Genomic DNA, 27,360 nt, shown 5'->3' on the forward strand with positions numbered 1-27,360 from the left:
CCAGGAGTTGGTGATGGACAGGGAGGCCTGGTGTACTACAGTCCATGGGGTCGCAAAGAGTCGGACACAACTGAGCGACTGAACTGAACTGACAAGGAGAATGAATGAGTGAGTGACTCAGACAAACCAACATTCCCCCTGGATCCTGATGCTTGGATAAACTCTACCTGGAACAGATGGGTTCACAAAACAGTGTGAGTCCATGGACAAAAATCCATGTTCAGTTAATGGAGAAGAACAATGCAATCTGATTCCCACCCTCACTGTGATGAAAGCTTTTCAAAACAGCCCCTTCAGTGTGGTTCTGATAAGCAGGAACTTTGGTTACCTCAATTTAGTTAAATAACTTCAGTTATTAAATAACTCCAACACCAACAGTTCAAGTTTCTATGACCATGGTATGTTAACTACAAGTGATTGCAAAATGCACAAACTTCACAGCTAGCTCTTCAGGGCGTTACACAAACACCAGGTGTGCTCAGTAACCAGTGACCATCATGTCTGCTGTGGACACTCCGAGGAACAGGGGTAGATTGCCCCAGAGTGTGGTTTGGATGTCGAGATCAGTGATGCCATGCACACACCAAGAAGGCATGCTTGACGTTGACATAATCAGAGCATTCCAGGGAGTACAGGGTGGGTCTTCTAAGCTACATAGTTTGAAAATGACTTGAGAGCAGGGGGAAGGAGATGGGCTCGGGGTTTGTTGTGCTGGGGTAGGGGTCAGGGAGAGTGGCTAGGGTGACATTTCCTGCACGTGGCAGGGACTTGCGTGGTTTGAATCTCCCACCAGCTCCACAAGAGGGAGGGCCCAGAGTTTCTTATCACTTGCCCGGACACGGGGCACCAGGGCAGGAGGCAGGGGTGAGGCTGAAAAGATGTCAGTACTCAAACATCAAAAAATGGAATCAGAGCCTCCTTTACGATGTCACTTCTTTCAGAGTCTGTTGGTGACTGGTCCCTGGTGGGTTATACAGCGCCCCACACCAACTCAATGGACATGAGTTTAAGCAAACTCCAGGAGACAGTGAAGGCCAGGGAAGCCTGGCGTGCTGCAGTCCATGGGGTCATCAAGTCGGACATGACTTAGAGGCTGAACAACAACGACCACAACCTTCCTTTGACAGCAGAGTGTGTCATTGTATTGCTTCCTTGTCTCCTATCGTAAACCCACATGACATTTCACAAAAACAAATAGTCGAAAGAGGAAACTGGTCACCAAAAAGGAAGGTGCATATCAAAGAAATAAAAAGTGATCATATGGGAAGTGAACCTGAATCTGTGTAAGTGGAATTAGAGAAGAAATGGCTGAAGGGGCTGAGGTAGGGGATAGACCGGGAGTTTGGGATTAGCAGATGCAAACTATTACGTATCGCATGGATAAACAAGGTCCTACTGTACAGCACAGGGAACCCCGATATCTTGTGATAAATTGTGGAAAAGAACATGAAAAGGAATGTAATACATGTGTAACTGAGTCATCTTGCTGTACAGCAGAAGTGAACGAAACATTGTAAATCAACTTACTTTAATAAAAGAAATCTAAAAAGAAACAGCTGACTCTGGGATGAGTGACCCTGCTGCCTTTCAAGAACTTTCAGACACGCTGACAGAGGAGCTCAGGGAAGACTGGCTTATTGACAGAACAGAGGAAAATGGTTGTGATGAAAAAGATGAAGCCAGCCCAGAGGAAGTAAATGCCAGCAAAAAATGCAACATTTAATGAACTATTGGAGATAATTCATAAACATTGAGCATGCAAAGAATAAAATGCTGCAAGCTGATCCAAGCTTTGGAAGGATTGCAACAATTCACCACACCATGGAAAGATGTCCACGGCTTATCCTGAGTCTCCTGACAAGAAGAAGCGCACTGTTCAAGCTATTCTTGATAAGGTTTCTACAAAGACACAAAGCACTTTATCAGCATTTCTGATGTGTTCAATGACACTGTCCCAAATAACACTAGTTTTATTCTTTCATTTCTTTATGCTTATAACTGATGATGTTTTTCATATCTCAAGAAAAATGTGTGAAGGTCGTGGAACAATCCTAATTTTCCCATTCATTATGAATATCATTTCAAACTGTTTGAATCTGCACAATCATTCTTACAGTACCTCAGTGCCACAAAAATTGCGGAGTGCCTGCACTGATTTGACGTGACTGGTCTGCAGGATTTGACTCTTGTGATCAGTCCTACCTTTGTAAACCACAGTCCTCCCTGTGTTTCCAGAACCCACTATCTCCAGAGTCCTCCTGTCCCCACCTTCCCCAGGTTCTTCGGCTTCTCTTCTCTGCCTTTCGGGGATTGATGACCCACTTTCCATGCCCTTCCAGTTCTGGTCCTTTGTAAAAGTTACAGCTTCTCTGGTCTTAGGTGGTGATGATGGTGCTAAGCTGGTAGTGAAGGAAGGGGGTCTTATAAAATGATAGGAATTTCCAGGGGAAAAGCAGGTGGGCAGGGTATCCCCTTTATTTCACAATCTGGATTTAGGACAGCCTACAGAGCCTGCTAATTTTATCAATAGGAAATGTCCTTCGTTCTTTTACAAACAGCTACTGAATTGTACTGTGTATCTCGTTCTATGTGCTGGAACATTTTGTAATAACAGATAGTGCAAAGCAACACTAAGGATTTTAACTGGGCCCTCTGAGGGTGCTACCCATCTCCCTGCCACTTAACCCATTAAGTATCCCAGTGGAGGAAATATTACAGAGCTGCTTCGTGAGGAAAATACTATATTACAAGCAAGAGGGTCTTTGGCTACACAACCCACACCACAAAATGTTGCCTATTGGGACAGGAAGTGCTACAAATCAGGATGGACCAAACTAAAAATCTTGAGATTACCTTTGCAGATGTGTCTTGCTTTGTGAAATTGAAATATCTCTGGAAAGCCTTGGGTAAACCAGGTTCTTTAATTCCTTACATTAGTGGAATGAGTTATTGTTTGTAACAAACGCTACATAGGTTGTCAGTAGGTGTTTTCCTGACAACGCTGAATGGCAAGAGGAGTCACTCTCATTCCTATAGAAGGGGAGAGAAATCTACATCTCAGGTTCATTGACTGTTAAATGATGGAGCCATGCTTAAAATAACAGAGATCTGATCATATTTTAACATCCTAAGTGAAAGTACACTAGTTTGTTCAGTCCTATCAGACTCTTTGCGACCCCATGGACTGTAGCCTGCCAGGCTCCTCTGTCCATGGGATTATCGTGGCCAGAATACTGAAAAGAATGAAAAGACTTCTACTGTGATTGCTTTTGGAGAGCTAAGAATTCTCTTATACGTATAAGCTTCCAGTTTACCCTGTGGGCAATGCTGCACTTTCACAAATCAGGTTAGTAGAGTAATACCCACATGGACTAAGCTGGTACTAAACCTAGTTCTAAATAAAGCTGAAATTTGGTGAGTTACATGATCATGCTGGGCGAATGTGCCAGCTCCTATCATGTTTAGAACCCTGTGTTCTGAGGTGCTCAAGTTCACGCTGAGGAATTTGCTAAACAGATCCATGGCGAGGGATCAGAGCAGTGATTTTCTGAGTCCTCAAATCCTTCCAAACAGAAGTGGCCAAACACACAGCCCAAGCTCAGAGTCCCTAAACTTCTGGAGTGTCAGTCTTGGAGTTCCTTACTACTATTTGAACTCACGGGCTTCCCCAAAGGAGCAGGCAATTTATTTTATTTACAAGTTAAACGGAATGAAAACGTATGCACTTTGCATTAGGCAGCAATCAGGACTGAAAATAGCTGATTTCGGCGAGTTTCCTGTGGAAAATATGAGACAGACGTGGTCAGTCTGCCTTCCAAGAGGGGTGGATGGGTCCGGGCCTGAGCCGGGGCGGGTGTGCAGGGGACCCCCCCCCCCAGGGGGCGGGGGTCGACGCGGGGGCCGGTCGGGGACGGTCAGTGCAAGTTTGCAGCGGTGATCTGGGGCAGAGTGGGGAGGGGGACTATCTCAGAGTGCATGCAACAGGTTGGGGGAGACGGCTATCGCACGGGCCTAGTGTTTGTGGGCTGCACTCAATGACAGAAGGGGCAGGAAAAGGGAAGAAGGAAAGAAGGGGATGCGGATGGAAAAGAAGGGGATGCGGATGGAGGGAGCAGAAGGTGAAAATCTCAGAAAGGCAAGGGGGCCAGAGGGCAGCGGAGGCCAAGCAGGGAGCGCGAGCAGGCAGCGGGAGGCGCGCGCGGGCGGTCCTCCGGCCGCCAGGGGGCGCGCGCGGGGGTCCCCGCCCCGCCCCACCGCCCGCCCACCCGCGCCTGCGCCGTCGCGCCGCCTCGCCCGGGATGCTGCTGCCGCTGCTGCGGAGTAGCTGCTTCCCTTCCTCCTCCCCCGGCGGCGGCAGCGGCGGCGGCGGGGCGGACGCTGGGGGCCGGCCGGCGGCGCAGCTGCAGCGCGGAGCCCGCGGGCCGCCGGGGCCGCTCGAGCGCGCGCTCGCCCAGCCCGGGGCCGAGCCGCGGCGCTTGGCGGAGGCCGAGGGGGCGCGGGGACTCGGGGGGCCGCATGCGTGCATGGATCCGGGCGCCGCGCTGCACAGGCGGCCCGCGGGCGGCGGCGGGTTGGGCGCGGGCTCCCCGGCGCTGTCGGGCGGCCAGGCCCGCCGGCGCAAGCAGCCCCCCAGGCCGGCCGACTTCAAGCTGCAGGTCATCATCATCGGCTCCCGCGGCGTGGGCAAGACCAGCCTGATGGAGCGCTTCACTGACGATACTTTCTGCGAGGCCTGCAAGTCCACCGTGGGTAAGGCTGGCCAGGGGCGGCCCCGGGGGGCCCCTGCATCCCCGGACCGGTCGGAGCCCCCGCCCCGGCCGTCTCGAGGCCAGGGATGCACGGGGCCTGTCCGGCCGGGGACGGTGTGAGCGTCTCTCCACTGGAGCACCCCCCCCCCCCCCCCAACCAAGTCCTCATCAGGAAGAATGAGGGGCAGGCAGGCAGCGTGGTGGACACGAGCTGTGCCCTGGCTGGATGGCCGGAGTGGTCCCCTCTGGAGAATTTTGATGCCTTAGCTTTGCCTTCCTAGGAGGAGGGGCATTTCCACTGTACACGCTACTTGTTTTTCTAATTTTGAACTTAATTTTCGGTTGTATTAAAATAATGGGAATTTTAAATCACCTGTGGAGGAGAATCTGTGGTTAATATTCGAAGTAAGACTAAAGTTTCTTCTTTTAACTATAAATGTGAGCAGAAGGACTTCAGCTGTGTTTTTCTATGACTTCAAATAACCTCGGGACCAAGTGGGAAGGGCACCTCCCTCGCCCCGCACCGCCCCCCCCCCCCCCGCCCCCGCACCCCGCACTGCCAGGTGGGGGGAGGGGGCAGCCAGGTAACTACAGGAACCCCCTGGGCCTGGAAGTGGCCTATCCTCAGAATGTAAAATTGAAACTGCAGGGAAATTTTCTGATGGAGTCACATGTATAGGCCTTGGCTTTGAGGTCGGTCTGGTCACTGTGTAACAGTTGTTTCTCTGAAAAAACCCTTAAAAGCTGTCAAAGATAGGGGAACCCCGCAGATGAGATAGTTGTTTGAGCGGAAGATCAATCACCTTCAGTAAAGGGTAGGTGGAGGGGGGATTCCCCTCGGGGAGATCCAAGAAATAATACATAGTATATAAACATGAAATTGAGAACTGAAACATTCATTCCACACACACACCACTTGTGTATTTAGATAGTTCCAAGGTGATACAATTTGGAGATTGATTGGCTTTGTTGTCCTGTTATAGAAGACCCCTCCATTTGAAAAGGCTTATTGAAAGATTAATCTTAGATTTTTCACGTTGTAGTTTTGTTTGTGAGAACTTGTTTCCTTTCATACTTTTTAATAATAGATCATTTTGGATGTATTTGTGCTCTCTGTACCCTCTTTGTTGTTAAGATCTTGGCCTTGAAACCATGAGATTAAAGTTCAGTAGTGTAGCTTAGACCTGTTTCAAATATCCAATTTTGGATCATATAAAGTATGTGAAGTTATTCAACCGTCAAAAGAGGGTTTGTGCTGTTAATTTTAGTACCTGGCCTAAGTAAAACAGAACTAAAAGTAATTCAGAATTATCCATCTTTTATGGCTTAATACTTAAAAATGTACAAAAATGAAGAATAACACAGTTGTACTATGTGGGGTAGAGAAACCAGCACCGGGCTTCTGGGTGGATAATAGGGTTTGGTGGATGGAGAGTGAGACGGAGGGTGAAGATGTGCTGTAGAGAAGGACAGAGGGGAGGTGGGGAGGGGTCTCCTAAGCTGGGGCCACGTGCAGTAGCACCCCCACATCATTAGGGGACTTTGGGTGAATGCTTCAAGAACTGGGCTGCCATGAAGCATGGAGGGTGGACCTTCTGTATCAGCTGGAGCCGTAAAGCGCTCTGGGTACGGCCCTGGCAGGGAGGCAGTTTCTTCGGGTACTTGGGAATCAGGAGGGGACCAGGCAGTCAGTTTCTTTGTCCCCTTAACAAACAAACATAAATGCACATGTATACACGCCTCCCCACACCACCCCTGCCGCTGGGGTCCCTCGTGCCCCTTAACTTTATCTCGCTTGTTTTTGTTTCCTCCATACATAGTCTGTAGTCCTTGGCTTGTTAAGTGTTTATTTGTGGGAAGTTCAGAAAAGGATGATAAGTTCTGGTCTGACCCAGACTGTGAGAACACTTTGAGGAAGTTAACTAAACCCCTCTTCTATCTCTGCCTCTGAGTCACATTTCCCTTCCACATATCAGATCACTTATTGAGCACCTACTGTGCGCGGATGCTGTGCTACCCTTGGGGGCCTCAGTGGTGAGGAGGACAGTCTCTGTCCAGATTGAGGGGTGGGGAAGGGGGGTCCTGGGGATGCCCAAGGGCGATTAGGGCAACGTGGAGATGTGTGCAGACCATCTGGGGAGCACAGGGAAAGCCCCCTAGTCCGCGTGGAGTAGGGGCTGGTCAAGGCCTTCCTCCACGCTGGAATGCTGTAGAGATAAGTTCATTCCTTGAGTTCCTTAGAAAAGCAAGTGTACATGCAGCGCTGGGTGAGTTGTAGCTGGGGTTGCCTCACCTGAATGCCCCCACCTGAGCAGGTGGCTCACAGGGTCCTTCTGAGGCACATTGTTGAGTTCCGTCTCCACAGACCCCGCACAGATTCTGTTCCTCCGGCCTCACCCTGTCCAGCTGCAGAGTCTGGAAAAGACCACCCACCTTGTGCAGGTGCTGCTGACCCAGGACGGTCACTCAGGTGATGCCCTCAGCCGACCTCAGATTGGAAGCAGCCCCTCCAGTGAGCATTTGATAAAGCCAGGCAGGCTCACCGGACTTTCTGTAAAGAAGCATAGTAGAAACCCTGAGGGATTTGAGATAATAAGCCTATTTTATCAGATTACAACTGAACAAAATGTTGGTTTTGTTGTTGTTGTATTACTGATCAAACCAGAAGTTGTTTTGGTTTAAAAGACACGCGGAACTCACCAGGGTATGAAACTGAAAAGACTTTTAATAATTGACCTATTTAGTGAAAATTGTCCAGGTAGAATATTACTTTCAAATGGGATTTCATATTCATGGAATTGAGTTAGTCTGATGGGGCAGGAGAAGGGGACAGCAGAGGATGAGATGGCTGGATGGCATCACTGACTCGATGGGCGTGGGTCTGAGTGAACTCCGGGAGTTGGTGATGGACAGGGAGGCCTGGTGTGCTGCGATTCATGGGGTCGCAAAGAGTCGGACACTACTGAGCAACTGAACTGAACTGATGTGGCTAGCATGGTTTGACAGATACAGCTTTTCGAAGTTTGAGAAACAGGAGAGAAAAAAAAAAACTGGTTAGCTGTAGAAATTCACAACTCTCTAAATACCATGTCGATCTGTGTTTCTTATATAACTATTGGAAGCTCACTGTTTTGTTTGGATCAAAATGTTTTTACCAGGCATCACCCCTTACCCCACTCCCAGCAACTTACATTTCTAGAAAAGCATTATTTTTTAAAAAAACCTAGGCTCTGATTGAAGCTTTTCCATGAACTAGTCTGTGACTTTGGATAAGTAATTTATTTTGTCTTTGTGTGTAAACGGTTACATTCTGTTAGTGGCAGCTACAGTTTCTTGAGCACATACTGTGTACTAGCAAAAGTATACTCTTTCTAAACCTCACAACAATCCTGAAAGTTTCCCCATTCTACAGATGAGGAAGCAGAGTCCCAGAGGGTAAACAGCTCGCCCACAGTGGTCCAGCGGTGAGCGAGTGGTCAGGGCCAGGGCTGCCAGTGAGTTCCTTCTGTCTGTCTGTTCCTTAGCTTACTTTGGGATTTAAGTTCACTTTACTTTGAAAATACGGATGAGACTCTTTCCTGCTTGTCTAATTTGGCCCCTCGGCAGCCCTGTGAGGGTGGAGAGTGATGCCATCAATGGTAGCACTGAAATTGATTCTCTGTAACGGTGCCCCCATTGTTTGTCATTTTCTTCTGGGAGTGATGCTTTAAAAGGTTCATTTCTAAATATTTAATCATTCAACTATCTGAAACTTTTAAAATATTTACTAAAATACATTTAAATACAGGAAAAGGAGGAGTAAGACCGTTTGGACCAGAGTATCAGTTTCCCGAACAGTGAAGTTTCTTCCAGAGTGCCAGAGGCCAACATAGGATTGCCAGTTCTTTTATTATTTTGCCACGTAAGGACATTTTTTTAACAATCCACTAGCACCAACTTTTCAAAAAACAACAAACAAAAAAAGATAACATGAAGTAGACCCCCAAAATAGGAAAGAATGTAAAATATCAGAATATCAGAATTTGGAAGTTCTTTGAACTCAGTTTGAGGTCCTCACGACTCTGTCAATGTTTTTCTCGTTTTGCAGCAATAACTTAGCTTCACAGCCTGGCCCTGAGAGTAGGCTTTCCTAGACAATGAGAGTGCTCGGTGGAGCCCTGTTTGTACTCAGTCATGTGCCGGGGTCTCAGTTCTCAAGCCCACCCCTTCAAGCCTTGTGTTCACCATTCCCAAGGCAGGGAAGCCTGGTGGTGCAGGTGACTGATTCATCCGACCCCGTAGTAGAGCCAGAAACAGAACCAACAGGTCCAAGGTGCAGGTGGCCGTAAATCCCGTGCAGGAGTGGCCGTCTGTGGGTTGACCTTGAACGTCAGCGGGCAGGAGGCAGGAGATCCCACCACTAGGATCTACTCTGCTTTGCCTACACACAGTGAGTGGAACCACTGGCAAGGGAAATCGCTTGTACTTTATTCTGGAAATTTAGGTCAGAGATTTTTGTTCAGAAACCCAGAATGAACATTTCATACTGGATTAAAATTCTTAGCTGTGCGTTTTGTGTTACTCTTCTGTGATCCTGGGCAGTCTTTGAAGCCATGGCTGAGCTGCTCTACTATTTCACTTACAAGGGAATTAAGGAGAATTGTCCCGAATTCCCACTCCAAAGCCCAGACCTTCCAGCGTCAGCCCCTCCCCTGCCGGGCTGATGTAACAGGATGACTCAGGGAGACGGGAGTGGGCGAGGAGCGCCAGTTTTTATGCCAGCCTGTGCTGTGCGTTGTGCGGTTTGGCTTATTTAATGAACTCAGAGCATGCTGATAGGCTTATGCAGAACGCATTTGTGGAATAAAGTAGCTGTCTTTCCCAGAAAGTGTGGAAAGTTGGCGATCGTGTTGTTGGGGCTGATAAAGATCTATTTAAAGACCTGGCTTACGTGCATTTGGCCTTTCTTTCACCATGTAGCTCTTTCTGGAGAAGAAAGGTGTGCCTCTGTAGGATGAGAGGGACCCAGAACTTTCAAGTCTGCCTCCCCTGCAGCTGTGGGGTGCAGGGACGGCCTTCAGAAGGCAGCCTGAGTTCCTTAGACTTACGGTAGCCCCAGAGCTTTCTCCAGCCTCGCATGCCAGGAGCAGCCTTCTAATTAAGTATTTGGTTTAATCTGCAAAGAAAACATAGCTTTGTATACCATTCAGCAAGTGTTTTCTGAGGGGCGGTGTATATTTGTGTGAGACTCCATCCCACTGGCCGTTCATGGGGCTGGAAGCCCACCTGCCTGCCTGGCTGGTCCCTGCAGAAGGGGAGGTGAGTGGTGGAGATGCCCTGATGAATATTGGGGCCCACGTGTTCCGTGACCTCGATTCCCTTCCTCCACCACCCCCCCGACCCCCGCCACCTTGCCTGTGAAGTTCATGTGCGGTGTGTCTGTTCCAGCCGGCTGCAGGGCCATCTCCTGTGTGTGTGCAGGTGAGGGACTCAGATGGTCTTTGTTTGCTGGGATACAGACCACCCAGTCTGGACTGAGGAGGCGGGTCTTGTTAGACTCAGGGCAGACGCTGGATAGCCTCAGGCCTGCGAGCATTGTTTAATGACATGCAATCATTTAAACTATTCTAGTAGCACCTGTTTCTGAGGCGATCCAAGTATTTTACAGTTACATTACTTTGTTCCGTTGAGTTCTCATAGCTCGGCTTAAGTAGGAGAAGCCCCATGATATTAAACTGGTTCGGGGCCCCTCTGGGGCAATACGGGAGGGTGATCTGCCTTGCCTGCCCTTTGTAGGATGCTCTCCTGGGGGAATGCGTCTGTGCTCTCCCCGGAAAGACAGTGGTCAGGTGGAAAGCTGGCCTCATGGTCAAGAGACCACTTTCTGATAGTAAACGTTCCTCCATCTGGGTGACCTTGGCACATTTCTAGTTTACTTTCTCACTGTCAACTCAGTGGAAGTGCAGGGAAGCCTCCATCAGGGGAAAGATTACATCCAGGATGGGGTGACGCTGTGAAAGATACATGTCCTTGGGAGAAAGGCCAGCCTGTGATCTCAAGATAGTTCTTATAAACTGGCAGTAACAGTTAATAACAATTTGTCACCACTGCTTGAACTGAGACTTGACTTCAAAAGTGTGAAATCCTACAGCCTCCAGAACCTGTTTTGTTGTTCATTATTTGCTGAGTGGTGTCTGACTCTTTTGGAACCCCATGGACTGCAGTATCTGAACTGAAGTCAATTAAAATCATACTTTCACACCAACTCCAAGTCCTTGTTGTTGGAGGTGGTGGGGGGTGGTGAGGGGGGACGAACATTCACCTGTATCCTAGGCATGGGCCACTGGTCAGTTCTGCTTTTGTGAAACTTCGTGCTGGAAGGGGATATGAAGAAAGAAACTTCTGTTTATTTTTGCTATTTTCATTTTTGTGACTTTTTATGCCTCAGCAAAAAGTAACACGGTAATGTTCTTTTGAATATGTTTTGCCTGCCCGGGAGCCTCAAAATCTTATCAGCACTGAGGACAATTCTTTACGCTCTTGCTGAGATTTATGAAATGTGAGTACAGAGGTGACAGGACCAGGTGAAGCTCTGTTCTTGAAGAGCTCAGTTATGGTGACCCTGGGCCACTTGCAGAAGATTTCACACTTTTCCCTGTTTCCACGTTTGACTTTTTTTAACAACCTTTGGTTGTGAACAGTGTTAATAAATTTGAACCTAGGTTCTGCCGCTCAGCTAGCAGAAGTGATCTGACCTTGGTCTCTCCTCTGTTCTGTGAGGGTAGCACCCAGCTTGCTGGGCTCCTGAAGGAGCCCACGTGTTGCATGTCAGGCTCAGGGCATCTGATAGACACTGTCATCATTATTAAAGGGAATTAAGATCAAGAAAGACTTGAATAGTCGTATCTATACAACAGAGGGATTACAGCCTGCGACCTGTGTCCTTCCTGATGGAAATATTTTTAGGAAGACTTAGACCCCTGTCACCCAGCAGGACATTCCCTTAGTGGATCGCTTCCAGTCTCAGTGACTGTAATAATCCCCTGGGGCTGGGGGTGGCGTGTGTAATGGAGAGGACCTGGGCATATGAAGACTGCCCCTCCTCTAAGGATGTTCCACCAGTAACAGGGCTTGTAAAGGCTCCCCTGGTGGCCCAGTGGTAAAGAATCCACCTGCTGATTCAGGAGACATGGGTTCAAGGGGCAGGAAGATCCCCTCGAGGAGGAACTGGCAACTCATTCCAGTATTCTCGCCTGGGAAATCGCGTGGACAGAAGAGCCTGGTGGGGTACAGTCCATGGGGTTGCAAAAGAGCCAGACACAACTTAGGGACTAAACAGCCGCAAGCTGGGATTGTAGGAGAAATTAAGTGCTCGGGCTCCAGGGGGATGCGCATGCCAGGCACCCTGAATCCTACTGCTCTGCCCACCAGACAGGCTCACGACAGAGCACCTGCACTTCCTTCCTACGATTTAAATATGTGTGTGCTCGTTTCCTCATCAGGCCTGAGTTACCTCCTATTTCCTCCTCTTTAGCCGCCCTTTCTCCGTACACAACCAGCGTTTGATGGAGAAGAGCGGCGGGTCTCCATCAGATTTACTGGACCGCTGCCCCGTGCCAGGCAGCGTTCTAGGCTGCAGAGGCCAGAGGGGACTGTCCTGAAAAGGCACCTGTTCCTGTCCCCTGGGGGAAACCAGCGGAGCCACGGGGCAGGGCTGGAGGGAAGGGGGAAGGTGAGCCGTCGGGAGCCGCAGAAGGGAACCCCTGGACCTGAAAAGGCTTTTGGGCAGATGAGGAGGTTCTCCAGGAGAGGAGAGCAGAGAGGGTGTTTCACCAAGTGCCTGTCGGCTTAGGTCTGCATGACTCAGGTCTTCAGGGCGGGACTGTCTCCACCACCTGACCGAGTAGTAGCTGCTTGCTTCCCTGGATGGTCAGGACACTGTAGAAAGTGGGTTTTCAATAAAAGCTGCCACTTTTTTTGTCCTTTACCTGTTTATAAACATTGGTCCTGGGCCCCCCTGCTCAGTCAGGAGACTGTACTGACTTTTCCCAAACCTAATCCCCTCCTTGAGGCTGTTGGTGACTTGCTACCTTTTATTCAGGATCATTATAATTTCTGTGACCTGCAAATGTTAACAATGGACATTAAGAGATATTTTTTACCTAATGTAAAAAAGCTTTTTAAAAAAATGTGTAGTTGTATACTTTGATGTAAGGGTTTGTTTCTAAGCCATAGGTTGGAGTAAGTTTCCAGCCATCACCAGCTAACCTAGTGGCTCTTACTATTAAAAGAGATTTTGTTTAAGAGCAAGCACCATTTTGATGAGCTGTTTCCTTTTGTGGAATTTTAGATTTAGCCACTGGATATTTTTCTGTTGTTGTTGTTGATGTCTTTAACCTACTCACTAAAACTAGGTAGTCTGGGCTAAACACATTCTTCATCCTGCTTGCTGTTCCTTCATCCTTGTTTAACAGTGTATTTATAATCGCACGATAACATTACCACTTATTCCTACTTTTGACTATTAATACCCTTTCCTTTGTTTTTATTCATTAAACTTCGTGATTACAAAATAGCTGTAGTGCAGGACTGCTAAAGTCACAAAGTCGTTTAAGTTGGTTGAAGAAAAAAGACTTGACATGATCAGACTGAGAGCCGTTCTTAGTGGAGAAAACAGCCTAATCAAAACAAAAGTTATTTGTGCTGTTTCTAGAGATTCTTGTAGTTAACTTGAAGCAGAGCCCACAAGAGAAGTATCTGCTAGTTCTTTTCAGTAAAATGTGGCAGCCAGTGCAACAAGTCGTAACCAAAGTGGCAGCCCCCTTAAGTAAAACTAAAAAAAAAAAAAAAAAAACTAGAAACAAAATGGAATAGTGGCCATGATACAGTGTGAATTAGATTTGTAAATCGCATGGTGAGGCCCTAGCTTTATGCTGATATCAGGAAGAAGGGGTTTTTCTGAATTGTGCCTTTTCAACATCAGAGCATAGCACACAGGTGCAGGCTGGTTTCTGTGCCTCGTAGAGTATCATGTTCAGCTCTGCCCTTCCCTGTGATTGAATCACAAAGGATTCGGGTTGGTCTCTGCTTGAGGATGTTGGTCGTGTACAGACACGCTTCCTGTTCCAAGGCTGTCTGAGAGTCATCTGACTCAGGAAAAGCAAAGCTGTTCCAGAACTGAAAGTGAAATTGGCTTCCCCAACATTTGCATGAGCTTCGAGATCAAGGCTGAGGGAGAGAGTAAGAAGCAGGGTGCCGTGACCTCTTCTCCAGCCGTGACTTTTATGTTCCTGCCACGTTTCTCTGTTGTACAGACCTCGGTCCCACCCAGGCTTGTAAACACATCTTCTGGTTGCATTGATGTCTGCAGCATGTTGCTAATTATAAAAGTAAGTCACACGCCTTGCCTGTCACCTCAGGAACATCATCTGACTTTGAAGAGCTATGTCGTGCCCCCTCCATCCTCCACCTCGCAGCACCGGGACCCTGGATCCATAAAGCAGCCAGAAAATATTAATAGTTCCCATAGAGATTAGGTTTCCACTTCCCACATTTAGCTGGCATTATTTTTTTTAGCTGGTTGTTTGGTTTTTTTTTTCTTAGTTGTGAGAATTGTGTAAAAAATACTGTTTTATATTATTTCACAAATATTGTGAAATTTGTATTAAAAAAGTATTGAAGTTTTCTGTAACTGACAAATAGATAAGAAAATATTCACAGGTGAAACTTTGCTTTAAAAAATTATCTGAAGCCTTAAGGGCTGAACTGGAGAGGGATGGGGATTTGTCATGGTTTGCTTGCCACTATTAAAGCCCACTCCAGTACTCTTGCCTGGAAAATCCCATGGATGAAGGAGCCTGGTGGGCTGCCGTCTGTGGGGTCACACAGAGTCGGACACGACTGAAGCGACTTAGCAGGATTAAAGTAATTTAAAAAATGAAATTAATTTGTATGAGTAAAATTTTTCAAAAAGAATTCCTCTTCTACACTATTGGCAATATAATAAAGTCACTTTTGTGAATGCTAAAGAATGATAATTTCTTCATTCAGACTATGGCTGTTTGAAATCAAGATTGAGTTTCCAGTGCTCCACGTAAGAATTTCCCCCCAAGATAGCATGTGTATAAAGCCATTGTTTGTGTAATGATTCATTGTGATTTTTAAGTGGATTTTATGCTGCACCTCCAGTAGTATTAAACTCTATTATGAATAGCAAGTGCTTCATCTCCAGTTCGGGGTAGAACCTAACATACGCTACTTGTTGTGTGGAGAAGCATAGAGTGGTGGTCGTCTTGGGGACCGGGGGATTTCTTCTCTCTTTTGGGATTCAATGTGGTCAGTTTTTTGTTTTTTTGCCGCAATGGCATACAAGTAGTTCTGCTTTTCTGACAGATTGCCTTGTTTTTGCTTCATCTTTGTCCGTTTTATTTACAGGTGTTGACTTTAAGATCAAAACCGTAGAGCTAAGAGGAAAGAAAATTAGGCTACAGATCTGGTAAGTGGGGCCCTGCACCCAGTTACCACCGTGTGTGTTCAGCAGTCCACACGCTCGTCTAATACAATTAACCGTCGGAGCGGGCCGGTCTCTCCTGCGTCTCCTCTCCTCCGCTCTCGTTCAGGTGAAATGAACGGAGCTTCCTTCTAGAGAGCGTTCAGGAAAGAGCCCATGTAGCTCAGCCCCGCTTGCCGCGGGGGCCTTGGAGAGACTGTTGTTCTACTTCCGTGGTGACTGGCTTGGAGCCTTTAGTCCTAGTGTGACGTCATCTGACAAACCGTCATCACTGAGACAGTCGCTCCAGTGCTCGTCTACACGTTTTCAGAGTTACTTACTCTGCAAGCATCTGGAGAAAGGCTAGCGTGCTCCCTCCCCGGAGCTGCGCATCTTGGGCAAGGCGCCCTCGGGCGTGTCCTCGGTGGGACGCTCGTGCCCTGAGCCCCTCTGTGCCCCGTGCGGGGAGCCCAGAGCCCCCTCCCCGCACCCCAGGAGCGTGTGAGAGACTAACCCAGCCGTGTGGAGGCCGCTCAGCCACCTTCCTTGGGGACCCGGGAGGAGCCCCTCTGGAGGAGGGACTGGTGGGAGCACCCGCGGGTGTCCGCGCCGCCCTCGTCGCTAACACAGTCACGCCGCAGCGTCTCAGCCACTAACTCCTCTCGCAGGTCGGCCTCAGCTCTGTCTGTCCGCCGTGTCTGTCGCTTCCATCGCGTTCATTGCTGCCGCGCCGGCGGCTCCATCGTCACCTAGCGCTTCCGTGTTAGTGCCATGTCTCATCCCCACCCGCGCCCCCGTGCGGGGCGCCCGCCAGCCGTGTCAGGTAACGTCCCCGTGGGTCATCGCTGACTGTTTCACCCGCTTGAAGGATTGGGGGTGATGGGGGTTGCTTTTTTGTTTTGTGTTTTTGTATTTCATATCTTTGGGAAGTTCCTTGATCATCTGTGGTTAGGAAAAGGACCATTTTCCCATCTCTGCTTGAAGTGTCTACTTGTATGTATGTAGAACTTGGTGTAAGTATAGCTAAAATAAGATGTCAACCTGAATGTAGATTCATGAGTTTACATCCCCATGGTGGCTCAGTGGTAAAGAATCCGCCTGCCAGTGCGGGAGACATGGGTTCGACCCCTGGGTTGTGGGTTCGATCCCTGGGTCAGAAAGATCCCCTGCAGAAGGAAAGAAGGAAATGGTAACCCACTCCAGTATTCTTGCCTGGGAAATCCCATGGACAAGGAGTCTGGCAGGCTATAGTCCATGGGGTCACAAAGAGTCAGACAGTTGAGTGACCTACAGCAGCAGCAGCAGCACGTATCCTGGAAATCACGCACAGAGGCTTCCGGCTGTTGTGTTGAGATGGACTTAAAGCTGAGAAACTGGCTTCCTGCCTTAAGGCAAACACATAATTAAGATGCTCCGTATGGGGGACTTCCTTGGCAGTCCAGTGGAAGTCCCCCATACAGAGCATCCCATGCAGGGGGTGTGGGTTTGAGCCCTGGTTGGGGAGCTAAGATCCCGCATGCTGCATGGCGTGCGCCCCACCCCACCCCCCAAAAAAGATGCTCCACATGAAGGTCTCTTGTTCGGTCCAGTGCTCACTGTTGGTGAATTTGGTTTCCACTAGTGTCCCTCTGTTGACATCATCAAGCTTGTTTCCTTTCATTCTCTGCTTGAAGAGGTGGAACTTTCATACACTGACATTGATTTCTGCAAATTAAGAATTGTGTCATTTCACCAGATATATTAAATACAGAAAAATGATGATTTTTCAAAGCAGGGTTGTAGTACCAAACTGGGGGGAAAGGATGTCAGGAAGTTTTCAATTTGCCCCCAAAGCAGAAAGAGACATAATAATATCATATTCCACCCACAATAAATGATGATTTGGCTGATGTACTGCAAATCTCTGAAAGTCAGCTCTCGGTCATTACAGTGGAAATTAAGATTCATTGAGATAAAGGTGGGAATATGATAATTCTACATCTCATTGGATAGATAAAAGCCCGATCAGGGCATCGGTATTGTATTACTGTCCAGCTGTGTGAGACTGAGACTGGGGTGGAATTTTTGCGGTCCTGGCTCAGAGTAAGAATCTAATAAATACTTGTTGAACTGAATTGGATTCTGTTTACCTTGCTCTCTGACCATCTGTGAGAGCAGATAATTCCGTGGGGAAATGATCAAACAAAGGAGCCTTGGAGAGGAATAGCCTTGGCAATCCAGATATTTTGGAAATATGGATTATTCTCTTCAGTGAAGATGCTTTTCTGCCTCACGCAGTCAAGAACTGGTCACAGAGAGATGGAGTTCAGGGACTGGCCTTGATGTTTCCTCACTGGTGTCTTGTACGCTAACCGTTTGTTGTTGTTGAGTCACTTCAGTTGTGTCCGACTCTTTGCAACCCCCTGGACTATAGCCCACCAGGCTTCTCTGTCCATGGGACTTCCCAGGTAAGAATACTGGAGTGGGCTGCCGTCTCCTTTTCCACGGGATCTTAATACCAGAAATGCGTATTACTGTCCTGATTCTGGTTGTTGGGTTTTATTAGAATCTCTCCCGGGGTCTGCTGTGCAACCTCACGCTTGCAGGTAGTGGAGCTGTGTTGCTCTTGCTTCCGAGGTCAGACCTCATGTTACATGTTCTTACCGCAGCAGCCTCAAGATGATTTTCCAAAAGCTTGTATTATGTCTAATGTCTCTGTTCTTCAGCCCCTGATTTCTGAAGCCTAACTTAGTGGATGTTTAGAGAAACGAATGTGAAATTGTTTTATGCTAAAAGCCACCATAAAACTACTTATAAAGACTCACGAGAGCATGTAATCCCCAAAATGCTCAGTGAAGACCTTATACCCAGTTGCTATTTAAATTTGTGGTGCAGCTATAATGTGCTAAACACAGACTTCAGAGTAGGAAAACGTGTTGTTTTTGCTTTTTAAAGAAGTGAGTGAGAGCTGTTTTATCAAATCCTAAGTTGAACAAGCCAGCACTGTGATGGGAAGAGAAACCACAGTCAGGAAGATACTTTATTTTCTTGAAAGTATTAATTACACCCCTAAATGCCTAGGGTCCCGGGAATAATTTTGTTCACTGATTCCTCGTGTGAATGAAACGGTATCTGAGTCAGTTCTTTCTCACCTGATTGGAAGGTGCCTTTTAGTGTCTGCAAGTTGGTTTTATTTTATTCTGAATTCTTCAGGAATCCAATTTGGGGGCAGTTTTGAGTCAAAAAATACAGTTTATTTTGCCTTGAATTGGCATCCACTTTCTGCATTTTGCACAGGTAGGCTTTTGTTTAGCACATTTGGATGGAGGGCCTGCAGTGGGCCAGGCCCCTGGACCGTGGTGGACAAAACAGAAGCCTAAGCCCCTGGGCGTTCCAGTCAAGAAAGAGCACAGGGGAGTCTTACATCCCCTGGGACAAAGTGACAGCGTTGCTTTATGTGGAAATGAATTTGCCAACAGGCTTCATTGTTTGGCATGATGACACATCCCTCAGTTCAGTTCAGTCGCTCAGTTGTGTCCGACTCTTTGCGACCCCATGAATCGCAGCACGCCAGGCCTCCCTGTCCATCACCAACTCCCAGAGTTCACTCAGACTCACATCCATCGAGTCTGTGATGCCATCCAGCCATCTCATCCTCTGTCGTCCTTTTCTCCTCCTGCCCCCAATCCCTCCCAGCATCAGAGTCTTCCAATGAGTCAACTCTTTGCATGAGGTGGCCAAAATACTGGAGTTTCAGCTTCAGCATCATTCCTTCCAAAGAAATCCCAGGGCTGATCTCCTTCAGAATGGACTGGTTGGATCTCCTTGCAGTCCAAGGGACTCTCAAGAGTCTTCTCCAACACCACAGTTCAAAAGCATCAATTCTTCGGTGCTCAGCCTTCTTCACAGTCCAACTCTCACATCCATATGGGACCACTGGAAAAACCATAGCCTTGACTAGACGGACCTTTGTTGGCAAAGTAATGTCTCTGCTTTTGAATGTACTATCTAGGTTGGTCATAACTTAATTTCATGGCTGCAGTCACCATCTGCAGTGATTTTGGAGTATTACTGGGGGTAGCTTCTCTGAGTTAGGTGCGTCCAAACAAAATCATAAGGAAGCCCCAATTTCTCCCACACCAAGATTCTGAAAAGAAGTAAATTCCATGTTTAACAGTGGAAAGGTCAACATCACATAACTTGGTGGTTATCAATGACAAAATGTATGGGTGATATTTAATTTAAACAATTTAAGCCTGGCAATCTCTATTAACCAACCAAAAAATAAAGTCTGACACTGTTTCCACTGTTTCCCCATCTACTTCCCATGAAGTGATGGGACCAGATGCCATGATCTTCATTTTCTGAATGTTGAGCTTTAAGCCAACTTTTTCACTCTCCACTTTCACTTTCATCAAGAGGCTTTTTAGTTCCTCTTCACTTTCTGCCATAAGGGTGCCTAAGGGAAGCTAATTTGGTGGCGAGTCTAGGCTGGAACAAAGGCGTAAACTGTAGCACCTTTGCCAAATGTGTGTTAGGGAAACGGCCTCACAAAGTTCACCCCATCCAGTGCACTTGGAAGAGGTTTCAGTGTCTCCGCCTTTTGGAAGCTCAGGCGCTGTCCTGCGAGAGTCTGTGAGCATCTTGCAAGGAAGAACCTCGTCTTCTGTGTACTGTACCCACTGCCCCTCGCTTTCTCCACCATAAGCCACCTGTGTCACGGGGCTCTCAGAGTGTGCTGAGAGTTAGGGTTCTTTGGTAAAAGCTAAATTACAGATTGGCTTAAAAGAAATCATTTTACTGCTCGAAAGGCCTGCTCTCTTGAACCTCATTTGTAAATTTGTTAGCGTTCTCACGCAGTTTCTCAGCTTCTTAGGTGGAGAAAGTGGGTCTTGGCCAGCTTATGTGCACTGTTTATGTCTTCCTGTGGAAACATCAGCTTTTCCTGGAGAGGAGAGAAAGCTTTAGATTTCAAGGTCACAGTCGGAGAGTAGTCAACTTGACCATGTTTGCAAATTTGTGGGGTCCTCTTCCTCCTTTACCGGTTTGAAGGACTAAGAAAATGACAAGACTATAGCATTTTTCATTAATGGGGACTGTTGGTCATCTTATCAGCAAAATCAGATAAGATACTCACCACTGAGGTTGGTTAATAGAGATTGCCAGGCTTAAATTGTTTAAATTAAATATCACCCATACATTTTGTCATGGATAACCACCAAGTTATGCGATGTTGACCTTTCCACTGTTAAACATGGAATTTACTTCTTTTCAGAATCTTGGTGTGGGAGAAATGTGGGGCTTCCTTCTGATTTTGTTTGGACGCGCCTAGCTCAGAGAAGCTGCCCCCAGTAATACTGAACGTGCCCAAACCTGTGGGGAGTTGCCACGGCTGGGCCAAGGCTTCCCTGTGTGCCCTGTTCGGGGACTGACTTTTGCTGCTGTTTCTCAGGGACACGGCAGGTCAGGAGAGATTCAACAGCATTACCTCAGCTTATTACAGAAGTGCCAAGGGGATCATACTAGTCTACGACATCACTAAGAAGGAGACATTCGATGACTTGCCCAAATGGATGAAGATGATCGATAAGGTAGGTGCTGGCGTTTCTCTCTCAGAGGTGAACTCTCCGCTGTGGGTGTTAATAGTGACAACAGGAAGAAGGGAAACATTCATGGAGCATGCTTTTCCGTGCCGAACGTCATTTAATCCAGATGACAGCTTTCAAAGTAGATGCGTAGTCCTGGATCACAGGTGAGGCAGAGAAGACCTAGAATGTCTTCAGGATCAGCTTGTACGTGAGAAAGCCTAGCTTGGTATTCTGGTCCCTGGGCTGTCTGACATCAGAGCCCACACACGCTTATCCCACATGGGCAGGCTGCTTCCATGGAATCAGGTACGGGGGCAAGTTCACGTGAGCACTCGCTTTGTGTGTGTCCAGAGAGTGTCAGCCTCCCGGGGACTGCCTTCTCCACTGTGCCCGGGGACACGCCGAGGCCTTGGTCAACCACTCGACCTCTGCCCACTAAACTAGAGACAGCCTTCACTCCCTCATTTTGAACTAAAGATTTTATCTTTCAGATCACAGTTGACTATGTAGAAATAAACTGAGTTTATATAACCTGTGGGTCGCCGGCTAAGAAATGAGTAGCCAAAATGCGCCTGTAGACACAGCTGTTGAGGGTGAGATGTGTGTAAACAGTGGCCACATTTGAGAGTTGTTTCCCCCTCATTTAGTAATTTGAGGTTTAGCGCCTTTGCGTAACAAGCACACTTAGTATATTATAAATTTGATTTCGTTTACAGATTGTATTAAACCCATCTGTTAGATGATAGTGGAGAACGTTCCTCTGCAGGTCTTACCGAGCACATTTTCAATGTGTGTCTCTTTGAAGTGTGTTTGAGACCCCAGTTGCCAGGGTTACAGAGGTGTCAGAACCAGGGTTGGGTCTGGACTCTGGGATGCTGGGGCCACGGGGTGTGCTCCCGAGGACCCCAGACAGGAGCGTCCTCGCTGCCGGCTCAGAATCCAGTGATGGAGCTACCAGGAGGCGGTGGCCTCGGTGTGAAGGGCGCCTCAGTGGGAAACCTGCCCTCCTCCGTCTGATACCCGGCTCTCGCCTCTCCCTCTGTGTGGCCGTGCTCCCGTTTCTTCCTCTTACCAGCCCCGTTGGGGGCACTGTTAACTGTCACCCCTTTCTGGCAAGGAGACCGAGCTCCCTGGTTAACCTGGCCGAGGTCACCCACTTGGGTACCCTGTGTGGAAGTCTGTCTCCCATCATGTGTGAGAATGCCCCTGTTCAGGGAGTTACTTGAGACAACTTTGACCTTCTTAAAGAGAGACATTCTACTGTGCCTGCATGTTTTTTAAAACTTAGAAATGCAGCATAACTTTTCCAATCATAAAATTAACAGTACCTTGTCAGTATAGAAAATTTAGAGAACCAAGTGAAAGCACAAAAGTGAATTGAAACAGTCTGTAGCCGTGGCCCAGAAAACCCAGATTGCGTCTGTACTCCATGCCATTTCATGCCATGGTTATCTCACTAAATATTCGATCATGGGTGGCTTCCTGTGTCGCCTTCGTGTTCTTCCAGCACATATTTTTTGTTTTTTTCTGGCTTCACTCTTTTGTGTACCTTATTTCATTCTTCACCCACTTTGTGGGATCTTTAGGTTGTAAAGATCTTTTCAACCAAGTATAAAGCTTTGCTTGTATTCTGAGTCATTCCTTAGGGTAGATTCCTAGGAGTCGTGAGACCATCCGTGGTTCCTTGTGCCTGTGGCCACATTGCCATGCGCCCAGCAGGAGCCCTCTAGGTCAGAGCAGATTCTCAGAGGAGGGGCAGGTGGACAGAGGGGCAAGTAGATAGAGGGGCGAGAGGTGTGGCCTGGGGTTATGTTTCCCTTGGGTGTGCTGTGCCTGGCTTTGAGATTCAGCTTCTCTTGTTGCGATCCCACAGTACGCTTCGGAAGACGCGGAGCTTCTCTTAGTTGGAAATAAGTTGGACTGTGAAACTGACAGAGAGATCAGCAGACAGCAGGGCGAAAAGGTGAGGAGAGTGGGCAGTGGTGGGGCGGGGGGGGGTCGGCTCCCACATCCGTGCAGTGAGCACCCTGTGTGCTTTCCCTTCTAATAAATTACTTTACAGTTCAGAATTCTGAAAACGCAGTCAGTCACATCCTTCGTCTTTGTTTGCTTTGGTTCGCTTCCTGCTCCTTTAAATTCATTTTTCAAATGGAGGGGGAAAGACACATGAGAATACACAGCATTGTTTACTGTCCCACCTGACATGTTATACATAGAGATGTTCTTTTAACCCATGTCATTGCACTCATGATGTTCTCCTATTCTAACTCTGACCTTCCTCAGGAAATCGATGACACTCGCATTTATTTTTTTGGATACATTTTAAATGTCGGATACACTGCAGTTTAGACACTTGTGCGCGTAATTTGACTTGAGGGTCCTGGTGTCACCTCATAGATTGTGTTTTGCTGATTTCTCATCATGTAGGAAATTGCTGCACTTTCCTACATTAAAGTTCAAATGTAAATGAGCTTTACAGTTGAGGATAAGCACGACTTTCCAGACCTTTCGTTCCAGACTTTGTCTGAGTCCCAAAGACCAAGAGCTGTTCCCCTCCCGGTTACAGACCCTGTGCTTATACTAGACACATGTCGTCCCCTCCTCCCCCGACATGCACACACACACACAACAATAACGTGTGCTTGCTCTCAGTTTGCACAGCAGATAGCCGGGATGCGGTTCTGTGAAGCGAGCGCCAAGGATAACTTCAACGTAGACGAGATCTTCCTGAAGCTTGTTGATGACATCCTGAAAAAGGTAAAAAAAAAAGAATCCCGTGTCCTGACAGCACATTACCTGGAACCTCTTCATCATTTCCTTTGCTGTTTGTGGTTGGGAACCTCTCATGCAGAAAGCAAACCCCAGGGGTTGTCAGGCTGGAGACCTGGGGGTGCAGACCCGGGCCAAGGACTCAGCTCCTCACCACATTCTCAGGGCCGTGTTGCACATCTTCACTCAGCCTGGCACATGGGTGGAGTGGGTGTGGCCACTTGCTGTTGTTTTTTAGTTGCTCAGTCGTGTGCAACTCTTTGTGACCCCATGGACTATAGCTCACCAGGCTCCTGTGTCCATGGGATTTCCCCAGCAAGAATACTGGAGTGGGTTGCCATTTCCTTCTCCAGAGGCTCTTCCAGACCCAGGGATCAAACCCATGTCTCCTGCATTGGCAGGATTCTGTACTGCTGAGCCACCGGGAAGCCCAAGGGAGACTGTGGGCTGTGTTTACTTGACACTCACTCCTCTCCTGTTCGAGGTTTCCCACCAGGGCCTTGTTAGGTGCAGGCAGTGAGGGTCTTGCCTCCCATCAGGGCTCTTCCTGTCTGGTGGGGCCTCTCGTGGTGCCAGACCAGGGAGATGACCTCACTGGGCAGCAGCACATTGTTCAAGCATCTTTGGGCTTGTATCCAGAGATTCCGTAGATCTTTAAGTGTTTTTAGATTAGTATTACACATAATCGTATTGATGCAATGTAATTCAGAAGCTTCTAATACAATGGCTGTCTGTGTAGCTGCCAAGAAAAGGTACTTCTTCCTTTAGTAATGGTATGCTCCCTGAGAACACAGAACCATTTTTTAATTTTTTTGATACTTTTAAGTTTCCATCACACTGGGCTGTGAAAGGAAATGTCGATGAGGTCCATCTGCTCTCTTTGCCGAAGGGTGTGAGGTGGGCTGCACAGCCTTTGTGTGTTGGTTGAAGCTCCCTGAACCTGGTTCTAAGGTTTTGGCTGAATGTCTAACTGAACTCTGATGATTAGAGAGTTTCCTATAAAAAAACACTTTGGTCTTCTCTAATTGTATAGTCTGCAGAGTCTTTACATTGAGTTACAATGCGTTTGTCTTTTCCTTTATCCCCAAGATGCCCCTGGACATGCTCAGGAACGAGCTGTCCAACAGCATCCTCTCATTACAACCCGAGCCCGAGATCCCCCCAGAGCTGCCCCCGCCCAGACCACACGTGCGATGCTGTTGACTCGCCGCTTTGGAGGCGAAGTGGGCGTGATTCCTGGACAGGGGGAAGGTCGCATTCTGCACTACAATCATTTTGACAATTTCCTCTCGCACTTTGTAATCCACGTCAGAGCTATACACTAACTTGTAAATATGCAGATATGCAATCCTGGGTAAGTTTGGGTTATAAATGACATATTTCCCTCCAAATTATTATATTTCATTCATCATCCCAATGCCTAGTGTGTGTACACTGGGGAACGTCGTACTTCTGATACGAAGAACAGGAGAAATGAGAGCTATAATGTTTCTGGAAATACATAATATAGTTGTCCTTGTTAACTATATTATGAAGATGGAGATATTCTGATAAGAAGAAAGAACGTGGTGCTTTGCTTACTGTTTTAAAGAAAATTTGTAAAACTAAAGACTTTGGGGGGAGAAAAGCGACCTTGAATGCTTTTTCTTTATTTACATTTCTCCCAGCTGTAGCATCTTTGAAGTATTGGAGTGTTTCCCACAAAGCAAGCTCCATGCTTGCTTAAAGGTCTTGAAGGTTATTTATTCACATTAATGGTAGAACATGACTAGTTAGAATGTGGGACTTGAATTGGTCCTGAGGCCTGGGAATCTCTCTGGTTTCCTGATGAACGCACTCTGTGCTTTTAAGAACTACAAAGATTCAATAAAAGAAATGTTTTTGAAACTATAGAAGATTTTAAAAGAACGCTGCTGTCCTACACAAATCCTGTTTAAAGGAATTTTAAAGAGATGCATTTTACTATATCAAAGAACCTACACGTATTTGCCTAAACATTCTATATACCTTTGTAATGATAAAACCTCTCCCCTTGACGGTGAAGCTTATTCCTATTAAGCCTAGACTGTGTTCTTTTTTTTTTTTTCCTGGTCTGATAATGAATTTGTGAACTCTTATCTTTGGTATATCTTTTATTAAACTGCACTGTTTGTTTAGTCAAGGTAAATAAGTCATTATGTATTTGAATAACTTGGCGTGTCTTGAGTGTTGTGATATGAGAAGCATTGTGGTCCTTCTACACTAATGAAGTGCAAATAAAATTTTGTATTTATGAATGACAGTTGAGTTGCTACACTTACTTGTGCAGTCATAAATTACGTATCTGATGATATTCTTCCAGAACTCCACATCGTAATCTTTTGAGTGTTTTTGATAAGGAAAATGTAGCCTCCATCACCATGGAAAACATTTTGATACTTTCTCAAAAGATTTAGGCATAGACTCAGCAATTTCAGTCCTGAGTGTACACCTCCAAAAGTTGAAAGTTGGGGCACAAACAGATGCTGTACACTAATGTTCACAACTTTAATCACAGTAGCCAAAATGAAGCATCCCAAGTGTCCATTGGCGGGGGAATGGACAGCATGGGTGAACCTTGAGGACCTCATGCTGGGTGAGATAAGCCAGGCACGGAAGGACAGACCCTGCACAGTGTTACTCACCAAGGGGCCTAGAACAGTCAAGGCCAGAGACGCAGCCTGGTGGGCGCCAGGGGCGGGGGGGGCGGGGTGAGTGTTTACCTGGACAGAGCTTGCCTTTGGAAGATGAAAACATCACGAAGGATGGTTGTGATGGTTGTACACCCACGTGCATGTACTTAGTGTCACTGGGCTGCACACTTTACATGGTGAAATATGTGTGTGTTTGCAGATAGCGTCATCATGAAAATGTTCTTTGTAACGTCTGTGCCCTTTACCATCAGACAACTAGGCCTGGAGCGTGTCGATTACTCACCTGCTGTCTCACTCCACGTCACCTTCCAGTGTTCTGGCTCTCCTCTGGAGGACACCCGCCCTTCCCCTTAGACCTGCTGCCAGGAGGGGCTGGGAGGAGAGGGCATGGGGCCTGCATTCCTACTCCTCTTGGGCCCCTGCAGTGACCTCTGACTGGCCGCTCCAGCTCCTCAAGGACCCTCAGCTCAGCCTCACCGCAGGCACCAGTGGTTACACTGCTCCCTGCAAGTCTGCTCTTTCTCCTTCCTGGATCCGTGAAGTGCTGGGTCAAATCAGTAGGTGATTTTGTGTAACTAACTGTTTAAAATTTTGAATATGAAACTGACAGGTGGCACTTCCCTGATGGTCCAGTGGTTAAGACTCCCCAGCTCCATCACCGGGTTCAATCCTGGTCAGGAGGTCAGATCCCACATGCCAAGCAGCTCGGCCAAAAGATTTAAAACAAAACAAAACAAAAAAACCCACAGGTGTGCATATTAGTTGAGCATGCAACGAAACGAGATTCATCTTGCTTGCCTCAAGCTATAAAACCAACTAAAGTTGGTTGTTTTTTCCTCTACAAGTGACCTGCATTAGCAGGGAGAGAGAAAGTACTTGGCTTACAGATTATTGCCTAGAACTTGTAAGTAGACCACAGACTGCAGCTGAGGGTGGGTCAGGACATGACATGCAGGCTGGTGTTGATGCTGTGATGCACTGGTGAACAAAGGTGATGTTCACAGGTGGTTGCTGTAAGGCCAGCCCTATGCTTGGAGCTGTGGGGGCGTGACCAGGAGACCAAAGACAGTCCCCGCCTTTAAGGATAACCATCAGGTGCCCCAGACAGACCCCTCACGGGAGTGCAGGGCAGAACT

At 47.4% G+C, this 27,360-nt stretch overlaps 1 protein-coding gene across 1 annotated transcript; it reads left to right on the forward strand.

Annotated features, from left to right (window-relative positions):
* The first annotated feature begins 4,268 nt into the window (after positions 1-4,268).
* Positions 4,269-25,833, forward strand: RAB12 (RAB12, member RAS oncogene family). The gene is made up of 6 exons (XM_069569235.1): positions 4,269-4,749; positions 15,162-15,222; positions 20,648-20,786; positions 22,657-22,746; positions 23,436-23,540; positions 24,642-25,833. The coding sequence occupies exons 1-6, from the start codon at positions 4,299-4,301 to the stop codon at positions 24,753-24,755; spliced, it is 960 nt and encodes a 319-aa protein (XP_069425336.1). The 5' UTR covers positions 4,269-4,298; the 3' UTR covers positions 24,756-25,833.
* The last annotated feature ends 1,527 nt before the right edge of the window (positions 25,834-27,360 follow it).

The sequence above is a fragment of the Ovis canadensis genome, chromosome 23 (assembly GCF_042477335.2).
Source record: "Ovis canadensis isolate MfBH-ARS-UI-01 breed Bighorn chromosome 23, ARS-UI_OviCan_v2, whole genome shotgun sequence".
NCBI classification, from domain to species: domain Eukaryota; kingdom Metazoa; phylum Chordata; class Mammalia; order Artiodactyla; family Bovidae; genus Ovis; species Ovis canadensis.

Excerpts from the sequence above, each read along its gene's own strand:
- RAB12 (XM_069569235.1), top strand. The coding sequence starts at position 4,299 with ATGCTGCTGCCGCTGCTGCGGAGTAGCTGCTTCCCTTCCTCCTCCCCC. Across the intron at positions 22,747-23,435 it reads GCAGACAGCAGGGCGAAAAG|TTTGCACAGCAGATAGCCGG; the intron begins GTGAGGAGAGTG and ends GCTTGCTCTCAG. Across the intron at positions 23,541-24,641 it reads TTGATGACATCCTGAAAAAG|ATGCCCCTGGACATGCTCAG; the intron begins GTAAAAAAAAAA and ends TTTATCCCCAAG.